Source organism: Sceloporus occidentalis, unplaced genomic scaffold, assembly GCF_023333645.1.
Source record: "Sceloporus occidentalis isolate IW3139 unplaced genomic scaffold, rSceOcc1.0.p SCAF_3, whole genome shotgun sequence".
NCBI lineage: Eukaryota > Metazoa > Chordata > Lepidosauria > Squamata > Phrynosomatidae > Sceloporus > Sceloporus occidentalis.
In genome coordinates, this window is record NW_028316983.1 from 243,462,576 (window position 1) to 243,477,709 (window position 15,134).

The 15,134-nt window shown below is 44.1% G+C and overlaps 1 protein-coding gene across 6 annotated transcripts in view; it reads right to left on the bottom strand.

Moving 5' to 3' along the window:
- Nucleotides 1–284: 284 nt before the first annotated feature.
- LOC149317703 (protein tyrosine phosphatase type IVA 3-like) overlaps nucleotides 285–15,134 on the bottom strand; it is a 111,771-nt gene continuing 96,921 nt past the window's right edge. For all 6 annotated transcript variants that reach the window (XM_089518051.1, XM_089518049.1, XM_089518050.1 and 3 more), the window contains 3 exons: nucleotides 5,121–5,251; nucleotides 4,072–4,146; nucleotides 285–1,022 (listed from right to left, as the gene is read on the bottom strand). In XM_089518051.1, coding sequence (XP_089374177.1) covers nucleotides 905–1,022; nucleotides 4,072–4,146; nucleotides 5,121–5,251 — 324 coding nt within the window. In that variant the 3' untranslated portion in view covers nucleotides 285–904. The remainder of the gene's footprint in view (nucleotides 1,023–4,071; nucleotides 4,147–5,120; nucleotides 5,252–15,134) is intronic.

Consider the following 15,134-nt stretch of genomic DNA (forward strand, 5'->3'; position numbering starts at 1 on the left):
TTCTTCATCAGTGACCCAACACTACTGTCAACCCACTCACTCTTTCCCCCGCTCCTGAGCTTTCCTGTAGACCCACATGACCAAATATAACTGACCAGCAATTAGGGTTGCCATAATTCTCTACTAAAAATCGGGACAAAATGTAGGACAAAATTTAGCCCAAAATATAGGACAATTGTAGGATAAAATTTAGCCCAAAATGTAGGACATTTAAGGTCCTTAATTTTTCTTAAATGTCCTACATTTTGGGCTAAATTTTATCCTACAATTGTCCTATATTTTGGTTTAAATTTTGTCCTACATTTTGTCCCATTTTTTAACAGAGAATTATGGCAACCCTACCAGCAATGGACAATGACTGAGACGAAGAAGGAACTGTAAGGAGAAGGGAGATATGATAGCCTGATGGCCACATCATAGGGCACATCTTGCACTGGAGAGTCTCAAGTCAAACATATTCCAGAAAGAACTAAGATAGACAAAGTAAGGCTTTGTAAACTGGATCTAAACCAAAACAAAGTCCACTGCCAATTCTCTGCATCTCCTTATTACGATGTAAATGGGCCATGCTATGGACTTGCCAGCCTTACCATACCTGCCCAAGCCCCCCAGGACAACATGAAATGGAAGGGGTGTTAGCACTGGTGTGTGATGCCTTTGTAAAGAGGAGCATTTTGAGAGGGGGATATAATTTGAGAGCAGATATAATCTCTGGCATGTGAGAGCAAAGTAGGCCTTCTCCCTCAGGCCTTGGCAAAATTTAAGGGAATCTTTCCAACCTAGAAAGTTGTGGAGCCAAGATCCCCTAACTCCAAAAGTCAAGCCCTCTGTGTATGTGTGTGATACGTTTGTGTGTCTCCCTCTTGTATTTGTGTGTTTTGGCAAGAGGCTGTTACTGAGGTTATTACATGATGCAGCATTTGTTCTTATGGTTCTGAGGATCCTTGAACCGGAGCCGCTGTTTTGGTCGGTATTTCTCCAGGTAGGTGAGCTGCTTGCTGTTGATGGCACCCCGTCGTTTCCTGGCAAGAGAAAATGGTAGAGTTGTGGGGAGAAGGGAGGGGGAAGATTAGTGGGATTTCCAATATCACTGCAAACACAAAGATGAAAAACACAGAGTGGTTCTCAAGCAGTCAGCACACCTTTTCCACATGGGATTATGTTATGGCAACAAACTGTTGTCTCTTGCAAAGGATTCTGGAACATTTTCCAAGTCCGGGTTCACTTTGGCATTTAAGGCAATGGCCAAGATTGATGTCAAGTTAGATGCTGGTGAAGCATAGGGTTTTGCCAAATTATTTGGGCCATGGTTTAGGAGGAATATGGCTGCTAGCCAGGTGAGAGCAAATTGGGGAGCATTTCTGGCACACCTTCACTCTCCTTCCCCTTACTGGCCATCTGGGTTGCTAAAAGGAATGAAAACTGCTCACTGAGCAATCTGAGAAAAATTGCTGTGCAAGGAGGTATTGGATGTGTCCTTACACAATGTCAAAAATAGGAGCGGAGACTAGCATAACCCCACTAAGTGGCCTGAATGCTCTGCATTGCTGCATGTTGTTCCTTCAGCAAAGTCAGCAGTAATTTTACTGAGACAAAGAAGCACTGTAGAAGTTTGTTCCATTTGCACAATTTCTATAGATCACTGAGTTGTGATGCTCTTGATAAAGAATTCTATAGATTATTTTAATGTTGTGTACACATGCCAGCCTGGTGTAGTGGACTCAGTATTGGACTGGGTAAACCAGGGTTCAAATCTCACTGGGAGAATGCATCCCTGTTCTGCCATAAAAACCTTGGGCAACTCACATTCTCTCAGCCTCAGTACAAGGCAATGGCAGAGCCCCTCTGAATAAATCTTACCTTGGGGACACCATAATTAAAAAATTATCTGAAGGCACACAACAATAGCAAAAACAGAACACCTTAGGTATAAAGAAGAGTTAAGGATCATGCAATCCTCCTGATGTTGTTGGGCTGCAACTCCCAGGATATTTAACCATCGTCTGGTAGCTAGGGCTGATGGAAGTTGCTGTCCAGCAGCCTGTGGGGGGGGGTTACACATTCTCACACCTGATAGAAAGGAAAATGCATGGATGGGTTCAAAGAAGGACAGATTTTAGAGAAGGGGTTATAAACACTTTGTCCACCAAATGTTCTGGGCTTCAAATCCAAAAATCTATGATCATTGGCCAAGTTGATTTGGCTCCCTAGGAGTTGAAGTCAAAAATATCTAGCAGACCAAAGATTAGGAAGCACTGTCCTATAGGGAGAAAAAACCTTTTACCAGCCATGGTTAGACATTCTTCCATGTAAGCTTGCCCTAAATTTGATAGCCTTAGCACAGGCCCTATTGCTTATCGTGACAGCTTGCAAGACTAGCCTGGTGTGTACAAGTGACAGGGCTTTTTCTGTGGTGGCACTCTGCCTGTGGAACTCCCTGCTAAAGCTGGCTCCATCCCTGCTGAGCTTCAGGTTGGCAGGTAAGATGGTGCTGTTTTATATGACCTTTGGTCCTTGAAATTTCTCTGTTTCAACTGCTTGGTTTTAAATTATCTTTAGTAAGTGTTTTCATCTACCCTATCATCTATGTCTAAAAAATTATGCCCAAAAAATTGACCCGAAAATTCCAGGTGGACTTATTTACGAATCATTATGGAAACATGATAACAGCTCTTTCAGATTTCCCCATGTAATGCAGAGAGGGGTTTAGCAAGAAAGAGCCAAGCAGAAAGAGTCCTGGGTGATTGATTGATATTGCTGTTTGAGTCCCCTTCCTGCTGAAACGCTGAAGAAAAGCCTCAGTGAGAGTCTCTCTTGCCATACACACACTGAAGGAGCGTCCAAGTTTTACCCTCGACCTATCCATGGCAAAATCCCTAATTCTGACCCCAAAACCTGACCTCGACTTATACATGAGCGACTTATATCTGAGTATATATGGCATGCTTTTATTGGATATTTTAAATGTTTTTCTCTGTTGTCAATTATCTTGGGAGTTCCAGTGGGCTGAGATGTGATGCATAAATGCCTTAAGTCAATGAATTCTCAAGCATGCAGTAGCACCCCTCATCTTCCCTTGCAGAGAGAGTACTGGGCTCATCTGAGCATTCCTGGCTATGCCCTTTTATCACAGTTCCTTCTAATGGAGATGGGGCTCTGACCAAGAGCAGAGAGTAGACAGAACAATCCCCACTTTCGTAGTTTGAGTGGAACACGCTAAGGAGATTAGGGAAGAGGGGATTTGTGAGCAACTGTAAGGACTGCAGCTGGCAACGAGTGCTGGCTTCAAGGAAGGACACGAGTAGCATTTGTGTTGCAAGCTGAGCTCAACAGCCAGATGGGACTGTTAATCCTTGTTTTCCCTGGCCAGTTTTCACTGGATCCTAGCATTCATTTTAGTCCTTACCTGGCCCTAAATGACTTGCTGGAAGGGCATTAGAATATGGGGATGCCACCCAGCCTAAAGGACAGGCTGACAATGATGCAACCATAGTAAGATTCCAGTAGAAGCACAGTGGTGATGTCATGGCATAGTGCAGACTTGTGGCCTAGTTTTCACAGACAGCAGATTAAAGAGATAGATGTGTGTCTGGGATGTTCTACTTCAGAATTCAAGAGTAGATCCACAAGACTAAATTCTACTTCTCTGTATTAAAAATACAAACAAGCAAATAAGAAAATAATGCAATTTGGCAACACATTAACTGCCATGGCTCAATGCTATGGAATTCTGGGATTTATAGTTTGTTATGGCACCAGAGCTCTTTGGCAGAGGTTAAATGTCTCACAAAACTACAAATCCCAGATTTCCATAGCTCTGAGCCATGGCAGTAAAAGTAGTATCAAACTGTATTATGCAAATGCAGCCAAGGGTAGCTAGTAGCACCCAGCTTTTAGGGCTGGGATAGCGGCTGACACTTCAAAAAGTCATACTATATGAGGATTTTGCCTCTTGTGTAGCAGCTCACCAACAGGCAACAGCGTTAATGCAAAGTCTGCCTGGAGATACCAGCCCATTAATCTCCATCTTTTCCCCCCTGAAGGCTTAGAGGTTTGCTACGGGTCACTTACTGTCTAATGAACTGAATGGCGTCTTCATACTTCATCCCACTTTCAATCAGGGCCAGTGCGACAAGAACAGGAGCCCTAGGAAAGAAAGGATGGTGAGGAGATTAAGGTGGGAAGTTGGATGCTCTTTCTCCTGCCCAGTTAGAAAAAAACATCTTGTCCTAGACAGGTGTTGGTTGGCAACTGTTGCTGGCCTGTAGGCCAATTTTCTCCTGGGACTGCACAGATGATTAAACAACAACAACAGAATTGGAACTCAGTGGAAAGAAGTCAACTTTGTTTTTTGGGGAAACTAGTGGTGGTTTAGAGGCAATTCATGTTGAGGGAGGGAAAAAAGGGCAGTTTAGGGAGTCTGGAAGGGTTGAAGGCCACTAAGAAAAGCCTTGGGATCTTCTCGGGAAGGAAGAGGAGACAAAACATGATGTGTATCTGTTGTAAAACAAGATTAATAAATCTCACTCTGAGCAGTTACAGCCATTACAGGTTGAGTCTCTCTTATCTGAAATACTTCGGACCAGAAATGTTTTAGATTTTTTTCAGATTTTGGAATATTTTCATATACATGAGATACTTTAAAGATGGGACCCAACTCTAGACATGAAATTCAGTGATGTTTCATATACATCTTATACTCATGGTCTGAAGGTAATTTTATATACAACTTTTTAAATATTTTTTTGTACACGAAACCAAGTTTGTGTACACAGAACCATGAGAACGCAATGATATCACTATCTCAGCCATTCATGTGGACAATTTTAAATTTTGGAGTATTTCAGATTTTGGAATTCTGGATAAGACTCAACCTGTACCCTCATCCCACATGGCCAGAGAGATAGTCCAATCCCTCATCCTCATCCCATTCTTACTATCCTCATCCAACATGTCCTATACATCTCGAGATGTAAGTGCCTGGTATCAAAAGGAGAAGGAAGGAGTTGAAGTTTAACACATTTGAGAAATGGATCTTCCACACATCGTGGGAGAGGCTGGAGAAGACACAGCAGCTTCAACAGTATGATACGACTTTTGCAAGTCAGGAGGCTCCTTACCGTCCCAGACCAGCCACACAATGCACAGCCACACAGCAGCCAGGGTCTTCGCAAAACTTGGTCTTCAGCAGATTGAGCCAGTCATCCACAATCTTGGTGGGTGGTGGAGCTCCATCATCAAATGGCCAGTCCTAGAGGTGAGACAAAAGAAATCAAAAGGTAAATGTGACAACAAAAAACATTAACAAGAAAACCAAAACAGTGCTTGATCAGCCTTCTGTATCAGGCGTCCCTCAAGGTTATGAACTCTTTTACTGGGCAGCTGGAACAAGCAGAGAAAGAGCAGTGAAGGTACAATTTGATGAGGATTCAAATACAGTGGACCCTTGTTATATGCTGGGGTTTGGTTCCAAGATTTCCCGTGTATAACAAAATCCGTGTATCCTCAAGTCCCATTAAATATAATTACATAGCAAAATGGTGTCCCTTATAAAAAATGGAAAATCAAGGTAAATTTATACTTTTTTGGAACATTTTCAAACCATGTATGCTTGAATCCGTGTATAAAAAATCAGTGTATAAGAAGGGCTGACTGTATACCCAAATGTTAAGAACTCTGGAGAAATCATTCTCTTTGTCCTACCACCGTCGCAGGTATGGCTGTTGAAGGCTCAGGAGAGAGCCTTCTCAATGGCTGCTCCCACAGAGGCTAGGTTTGCCCACTGTTTGATTTTGTTTCACTGCCAAACAAATAATTTTCTATTTGAATGTGCCTTTGATCTTTAACTGGGTGTGGAATAAAGTTCTTGTAATGGGGTGTACCTTTACCTTATGTTGTGAATGTATTTTACACTCTTTTAACAAAGCCTCTGACAAAAGTACTCCTTTTTATATCTTCTTTTTATGCTTACCCAGCCTTCTATTACCTCCTTGCCCTCCAACTACTTGGAAGTTTTTTTAGCTGCATCAGTAAATGCTTGGGACTAGAATTGTTTTGAATTTTTTTAAAAGGAGTTTGGAATATCTGAATATACATAATGAGGTATCTTGGAGATGGGATCCATCTAAAACTCTAGAACAGTCAAAATGAATTTAAGACTTGCTATGCTGCTGAAATAAGGCAATTTGACACCACTTTAACTGCCATGGCTCCATCCTTTGGAATCCTGGATTTCTAGTTTACAGCCTGGTCTGTCAGAGAGTTCTGGTGCTTCAACAAACTACTAATCTCAGGATTCTGTAGGATAGACTCATGGCAGTTAAAGAGGTGTCAAACTGTTTTATCTTTGCAGTGTGGATATATTCTGTTTACTGATGCAAAGCTTACTTGACCAGATTATTTTAATTCACATGTGCAGATGGTTAGCTTTGAATAAAACATCTGCATGTTGAATTGCTCCTCTTTTTTCTTTGGTGTAAGGACCTATCCTTATTCTTATCCATGTTATTTTTGTTATTAAAACAGTCTTAAAAGAACAGGCTGGGGGTGTTGTACTGTTTTAAGTGTAGTTTTCAAGCACTTTTATCCTTTTCTACTGTATTTTATTCTTCTAATGAGTGATCTGTTGTAATATTGTAATAATTTAATTCTATTTTAAGGCTCACTTTTGTATGTTATTAATTGTACTATTCTTTTAAATTGCAAGCTGTTCTGAGTCCCAATTTTGGGAAAAAGTGGATATAAATAAATATATTAATTTCTGCTTCTAGTAACAAATATTCTGCTAAAGAACTAAGGCCCAGGCATGCATTTACTTCATTGCCTGACGTATACCTGAAGTTCACCTGCCAGAGGTCATACACCGGGAGAAATATGAGCTATATTAAATAAGTAATTAAATACCAAATAAGTGGTGGTTTATTTGTGATTAAATGCCACCGTAATGGTTAGGAAACCTTGAAATTGAACTTCGAAGCCTGGAAAGGTGTTTTAGACAAGCATGGTGTTGGAAACTGTAACGATAACGGACGTCTCCTGCTAGAATTTTGTGCAGAACAGCAGTTGACTATTACAAACACCATCTTTCAGCAGAAAGACAGCCTGAAGACAACCTGGATGCACCCCAGATCCAAACACTGGCACCTCATTGACTACATCCTAGTGCGCCAGAGAAATATTCACAATGTCCGTCATACCCGAGTGATGCCCAGTGCAGAATGTCAAACAGATCATCACCTCGTAAGATGTAAACTAAATCTTCATTTTAAGTTTAAACCTAAGAGGGGTGGCATCCTAAAGAGGAGACTCCAAGTCAACAATCTTCAACAAGCTGCCATGAGAGACAACTTTCAGGCAAATTTGCAAACAAAACTTGAAGACCACCTTATAGACCCTTCTCCTACAGCAGGGGCCTGGTGGCGCAGTGGTTAAATGCCTGTACTGCAGCCATTCACTCAAAACCACAAGGTTGAGAGTTCAAGACCAGCAAAAGGGCCCAAGCTCGACTCAGGCTTGCATCCTTCCGAGGTCGCTAAAATGAGTACCCAGACTGTTGGGGGCAAATTAGCTTACTTGCTAATTAGCTTACTTGCTGTTCACCGCTATGATCTTTGGAATAGCGGTATATAAATAAAACAAATTATTAATTATTATTATTTGGCAACATATCAAAAACAGCATCCTGCAGTCTGAGGAAGAATCCTTAGGGTTCTCCCTCAAGAAAAACCAAGACTGGTTTGATGAAAACAACCAAGAGATCCAGGAGCTGTTGGCAAAGAAGAGAACTGCTCACCAGGCACACCTCGCCCAGCCATCCTGCCATGTAAGAAAAGCAGCCTTTCGCCTCGTATGTAGTCAACTCCAACAAAAACTCAGACATTCAGAACAAGTGGTGGATCAATTTAGCAGAAAAGACACAACGTTGTGCAGATCTGGGTGATTCCAGAGGATTTTACAAAGCTCTTAAAGCAGTGTTTGGACCTACATATCAGACCCAAAGCTCCCTATACAGTTCAGATGGTCAAACACTAATCACAGATAAAGCTTCCATTCTGGACCGATGGGCTGAACACTTCCAAAGCCTCTTTAGTGCCAACCGAGTAGTCCAAGATTCAGCTATTCAAGAGATAACACAACAACCGATGAAGAAAGAATTGGACATAGCTCCCACTTTGGAAGAAACCGTTAAGGCCATACAGCAGATGAAAAACGGCAAGGCTGCCGGGATTGATGGAATTCCACCTGAAGCTTGGAAACATGGAGGTCATGCACTCCATGCTAAACTCCACGAACTCCTTGTGAGTTGCTGGGAAAAAGGCGAACTGCCATCAGATCTCCAAGATGCAGTCATCATCACCCTGTACAAGAAAAAAGGAGCAAAATCGGATTGCTCGAACTACCGAGGTATAACACTGCTCTCCATTGCTGGAAAAATCCTCGCAAGGATACTGCTGAACAGATTAGTTCCTGCCATTGCAGAAGAACTTCTCCCCAAAAGCCAATGTGGCTTCAGAGCTAATAGGAGCACTACAGACATGGTATTTGCCCTCAGACAACTGCAAGAGAAATGTAGAGAGCAGAACAAAGGACTCTATGTAACATTTGTCGACCTCACCAAAGCCTTCGACACTGTGAGTAGAAAAGGTCTGTGGCAGATCCTGGAACGACTAGGATGCCCCCCCAAATTCCTCCAAATGATCATCCTGCTACATGAAGGCCAGCAAGGTCAAGTCAGATATGGCGATGCTCTCTCGGAGCCCTTTCTAATAACTAATGGTGTAAAACAAGGTTGTGTTCTTGCTCCAACTTTATTTACAATCTTCTTCAGCATGATGCTCCAAAGGGCTACGGCAGATCTCAAAGAAGAAAACGGCATTTATATATGCTACCGTACTGATGGTAGCCTGCTTAACTTAAGCTGCCTGAGGGCCCGCACTAAGACTCTAAACTATCTAGTCCATGAGCTGCTTTTTGCTGACGATGCTGCCCTTGTTGCCCATACGGAAACAGCTCTGCAGCGCCTCACGTCTTGTTTTGCAACAGCTGCAGAGCTCTTTGGGCTGGAAGTCAGTCTGAAGAAGACGGAAATTCTCTACCAGCCGGCACCACAGGAAGAACACTACCATCCCCACATCACTGTAGGCACATCTGTGCTTAAGTCTGTCCAGCAGTTCACCTACCTGGGAAGAATCATCTCCTCAGACGCCAAGATTGATAAAGAGATCAATCACAGACTGGCAAAGGCATATAGCGCATTCGGAAGGCTTCACAAAAGAGTCTGGAGTAACACACTTGAGGCGAAGCACAAAAATCAGTGTGTATGGAGCCACTGTACTGTCTATTCTCCTCTATGGGTCTGAAACATGGGTCACCTATCGCCAATAACTACGACTCCTTGAACGCTTTCATAAGCGCTGTTTACGCACAATTCTAAATATACACTGGACTGACTATGTGACAAATGTTGCTGTCCTTGAGCAAGCAGGGATCACCAGCATTGAGGCCATGCTATTGAGGACGCAGCTGCGCTGGGCAAGACACATTTCTAGGATGAAGGACCATCGCCTTCCCCAAAATAGTATTCTACGGTGAACTCGCCACGGGTCAGCGTAAGAGGGGTGCCCCAAAGAAGAGATACAAGGACTCCCTGAAACAACATCTCAGGCTTGGCCAGATCACCAACAATGGTCCTCCCTGGCCTCACATCGGGAGGCATGGAGACGCACTATCCATGACGCTGCAGCCTTCTTCGAAAGCTCACGCCGAACGAGCCTCAAAAAGAAACATCAACGCAAAAAGAACCACAACCTGGAAACATCACCCAAGGAGACTTTCTGCTGTGCTTTCTGCAACCGGACCTGTTTATCCCAAATTGGACTTTTTAGTCACCAACGCGCTTGTACAAAGCGCGGGATGAGTCCTTCCTGAATCTTCGTTCGCGAAGCAAAGCCAGAGAGAATGGTTAGGAAGAAGCCCCACAATACCGTGGGGCCAAAAAGAGAACAGGAGAGGTTGTTTCAGAGCCATGTTTGGAGACTGCTGCCTTCGCCCTCATGCTGGGATGGTGATCAATCTACCATTGAGAGTAACCAGTGAGGCAGAGACCCATGGTGACACCAGTTGCTTGTAAAATGGTTCATTTCAAGCACTTGATCCCTCTTGTCTGGGCTTTGGAACTATGAAGCACATGATGCACTTTGGCTTCTGCTCCAGTCTCAGTGTAGCTGAGAAAGAAGCAAAGCTTTGCTCACCTGCCAGGTATGCCCAAAACGGGAGTTCAACGGTCCCACTTTCAGGTGAGAAAGGAAAACCAAGAAAGGAACAACAAAAGGGAGAAGACACAAACCCTTTCTCTTTGGTGATGAAGAGCTAGCTTTTGCAAACAAGAACTCCCTCTGCCTCTCTCCCCTCTGGCTTTCCAATGAGTGAGAAAATGTTTTATTAGCTGGCTGGCATCCAGGAACTGAGGGAGAAGCAACACTCAACAAGAAAAAGAGCAACAGATCTCCCTAACCCGCTCTTTTCGAAGGAGAGGCCATTTGAGGTAAACAGGACAGCCCTTTTTAGGCTCATAACCACAAGATGAAGGCAGATAAGGGGAGGAAACCACAAGACTGCCTTGTTTTGCCTTGAAATGAGAACCATGAGAACCACGTGGGATGCTAATCCATCCTCCAATGACACCCGTACAAAGAGTCCCCAGCCTCAGCTATTCAAGTCTGCTTTTGTTCTGTCCTGACAAAGGGGAGGAGGGCAGAAAAAGGAAAGGAGGATGGGTCTGGGAACAAGAGAAGGGGCAGATATGTCCACAATTTCTCAGCGTTGTAGGGAAAAAGCATGATGAGCCAGGTAAGAAGTAGTTTCTTGCACAACAGACTGCTTACATATATACAGTGGGCCCTCCACATTCACTGGGGTTAGGGGTACAGAACCGCCGTGAAAGTGGAAAAATTGTATTTTTTAAAAATACCTTTTTAAAAATATTGAGAGAACAACTCTCTAGGAATCACTAGGTCCTCCAGCACAACTCTGCCAGAGATTGACCATAGAATCACACTGGAGGACATATAAATGCCTAAAAAGATAATCAAACTGAGGTCGTACTTTGGCCACATCATGAGAAGGCATGACTCATTAGAAAAGATAATATGCTAGGAAAGGTTGAGTCGTGCTGGAGGACCTAGAGATTCCTACAGAGAACACAGAATCACAGAGTTGGAAGAGACCACAAGGGCCATCCATTCTAACCCCATTCTGCCATGCAGGAATTCTCAATCAAAGCATCCCTGACAGATGACCATCTAGCCTCTGTGTAAAGACCACCGAGGAAGGAGACTCCACCACTCTCCGAGGAAGCATGTTGCACTGTCAAACAGCTCTTACTGTCAGGAAGTTCCTCCTACTGTTGAGGTGGAATCTCTTTTCCTGTAGCTTGCATCCATTGTTCCAGGTCCTACTCTCTGGAGCAGAGAAGCTTGCTCCATCCTCAAAATGACATCCCTTCAAATATTTAAACAAGGCTATCATATCACCTCTTAACCTTCTCTTCTCAAGGCTAAACATAACCAGCTCCCTAAGTTTCTCCCCCATAAGGCTTGGTTTCTAGAGTCTTCACCGTTTTGGTTGCCCTCCTTTGGACACACTCCAGTTTCTCAACATCCTTTTTGAATTGTGGTGCCCAGAAATGGACACAGTATTTTAGGTGAGGCCTAATCAAGGCAAAATAGAGTGGGACTTTTACTTCCCTTGATCTAGACACTATACGTCTATTGATGCAGCCTAGAACATATTACTCAAATCTGTGAAAAAACAAATCCACAAATGTGAAGGGCTGACTGTATTAGATTTCTGCATTAGAAGTAATCTCCATACCTCAGAAGTACAGCAAAACAGTTGCAGGAACTGGGGGGGATCAGAGGCTACAAAAGCGTCCTGGGGAGGGTATGTTTGGCCCTGTTATTGCACTCTGCCTGAGCTGTTAAAATGTCTAAGATAGTGAAACTAGTCATTGACAACTCGCCCCCTTATCTTGGTTTTAGCCATTCAACCCTGGTGGATTGCCAAGGGACCATGTCCTGTCCTTGACATCACACTGAGCTTCGCAGATCTTCCTAGTCTAGAAAAACTGATTGCCCTCCACTCTAGATGCCACTTCAAAAGCAAACACGAAAGATGTCCTCTGACCATTCAAGCATCATTTTAGATTTGATTACAATTCTAAAACCCAGACTGCTATAGTGGTTTGAGTGCTGGTCTAGGACTGCGGGGGACAAGAACTGAAATCCTTCACTTGAGGAAACCCACTGGATGGACCTTAGGAAAATTACTCTCTTAGTCTCCGAAGAAGGTAAGGGCAACCCTTTTGTGAACAAATCCTGCCAAGAAAACAGGTTGGGCGTAGAGTCACTGTAAGTCAGAAATAACTTGAAGGCACACAGCAGCAACAACACAATATTTATGACTCCTTAATCTAATCAGTTAGGGATTTGAACCAGGAGTGGGCAACCATGGCTGGTCTAAGAGTCAGTTTTTTGGCCTATGGAACCCTCTGAGGACCATGAGGACTACCAAAAATGTCCCCCTTCCCAAACCCAAACAAGAAACAAAATCTGAAGTAGATGGATATCTACTGCTAACTGAGAAAAAAGGTTCCGGGGGGGAGGGGTGGCAGTGTAAGAGGACCCTACAGCTAAGTGAAGGATGAACTGTCACTCCAGGAGACTACCAGGAAAAGCAACTTAGACTGTTTTTAGGCCAGAAATGAGTAGGTCTTAGGAGTCTGGAGTGGGGATGTAAATCCTTGATACTGGCGCATTACAGACCGCCCAAAAGGGCAGCCTGTACCCGCCCCTTTCTCCAACAGATTGGGGCCTCAGCTGCCACAGTGGCAGCCCTGAGGCCCTGATCTGCCGCTTTTCCAGGCCACGGGAAGCGGCAAAAGGCCGCTTCCATCGGCCTGGAAAGGAATGTCTTTGGGGCTTAGCCCCTTTCTCTTTTGTGTCGTTGGCGACACAAAGCAAGGAAGAAAGTCCGTTTCAGAGCTTCTTCCTGCGCCGCGGAAAGGGAACCACAGGCGCCCTTCCGCGGCGCCAGGATGTCACATCTGCGCCGCCCTGTTTGGCGGCGGCATGCTCATGACGTCCTAATGGTGGCGCCCATGTAGAATGGGTGCCGCCATTTTGTACGTACTGTGTACGTACTAGGGTTGAGGGCGTCTGAAAGAGACACCCCCGGGCAATCCTAGTACATACACAGTACGTACTTAAAGGCCCGTGCAGAACGGGCCTATGTCATCCTTGACTGCTTCATGCAGGAGAAAACAAATATATTAGGCCCACCACATTTGTGGGGTTAGAGGTGCAAGACCCCCACAAATGTGAAAAAATGTGAATAACTCCCCCCCCCCCCCCCCCGCATGGAAGCCAGTTAAAGTGATGGGTTGGCCGGGGAAGAGGAGCAGGCGTTTGAGCAACTCTTCTTCCCCTCCCTCCTGTCCCTTTAACTGGCTTCCCACCCCTTTCCCAGGTGGATGGTTGTCTGCCTTGCCCAGGCACAGATCTGCCTGGGAAAGAGGTTTAGAGGGATGGATCCATCCCCTCTCCCCTTTCCTGGGTGGATTGGTGCCTGGGGAAGGGGGGAAAAGCCCAGGAGGAAGAGGAGTGTGCATGCACAGCAGCCTTGATCTTTTAAATAATCAAAACTGTGAATGTTAAGTCCGCAAATGCGGAGGGAGAAGTGTATTTCTTTGCATTATATTCTCCAAGGGTGTCCATATGCATCCGCAAGGTGGCAACCACTTTGGGGTTGACCCATCACCAGTGGTCCTCAGCATCCCAAAGAAGATGGTTTTGGGAAGGGAGGAACAGCCACTGCCCGTTGGATTAGGAGCCCTAGATGTTTCTGCAATAACCAGCCTAGTCCGTTTCAATGAAGAAACAGAACCTCCATGGGAACAGAGTCTGCATGGGAATTGTCATCTGAAGAAAAGCCTCACTCTCTCCACTGCTGGTGACCCAGCTACAGGCAACTCACAGTGAGTAAGGTTTTTCACTGAGAAAAGATATTAAAAGGTGGCAGCTGCTACCTTGCATGTCAAGGGCTTTGAGGAATCAGCTGAGGATTTTAGTGTAAATCTTAAAAAAAAACCTGTCTAAGGTGTGGTGAACCTATTTGGGGGAAGGGGTTGGCATATTCGATAGCTCTTTGAAATTTTGTAATAAAACCCAGGGTGGATTCATCACCCCTTGATACTATTGCCGTCTCAAATTATTATGGAATCGTCCTCAAGATGTCACGAGTAAACCTTTTCCATTTGTTTACTTTTTCTGGAAATAAAGAAGAAGAAGAAAATCTATGGAGCCCAGCCTGTACTCCTGTTTTCTGGGCTTTTCCTTGCAGCCTTTTGATAGGTCACTTACATTTTGCCAGCTCTGCCATTAATGTGCTGGTACTGTTTCATCAGCCAGGTTAATCCAAATTGCTCTTTTGCAGGAGGGACTGAGAACTGCATAATCCAAAGAGCAGCATCCAGGAATTTACATATGCTGACAACAACGTGGGCAAAGCGATAAATCCCAGAAGTCCTCTTAATTTAGCCAAATAGTACCCCCAACAAACACCCAAAGAATCAAGCATCACTTTTTTTCTATTTTTAAAAAGGAGCATTTCTTGGAAGATTGAAAGCATGCAATTGTTGCAAGTGCCACGTGCAGAGTTATAACCACTATCTCTCTGCGTACCTTCTATTTTTACCCAAATCCTTGTTCTGCTTTTGCTCCTTGACAGTAAATCGCCTTATGCCTGGGCTCAAAAACCTGGCGCGTGCCTAGTGCTGTAATCCTGGCTCAGTACTATACACCCTGGTGCTCTGACTCATCTGCCAGGCACTCCTGCTACTCTGTGTAAATGCCAGCAAGTTCTCTCTGTGTGTGACACACACACACAGAGAATAATCTCAGAGGGCTTTGTGATGCATTTTGAATCATCTTAATAGTACTCAAAATATGGCACAGATTTCCAAGCACAAAATAAATGGGCAGCCCAACAGATGGGAAGTTTAGGTAAAAACAAATTAATACCTCCCAATAAACAGACAGAAAATAGTTCCAGAACCTTTTTCTGGCTTCGACTTTGAA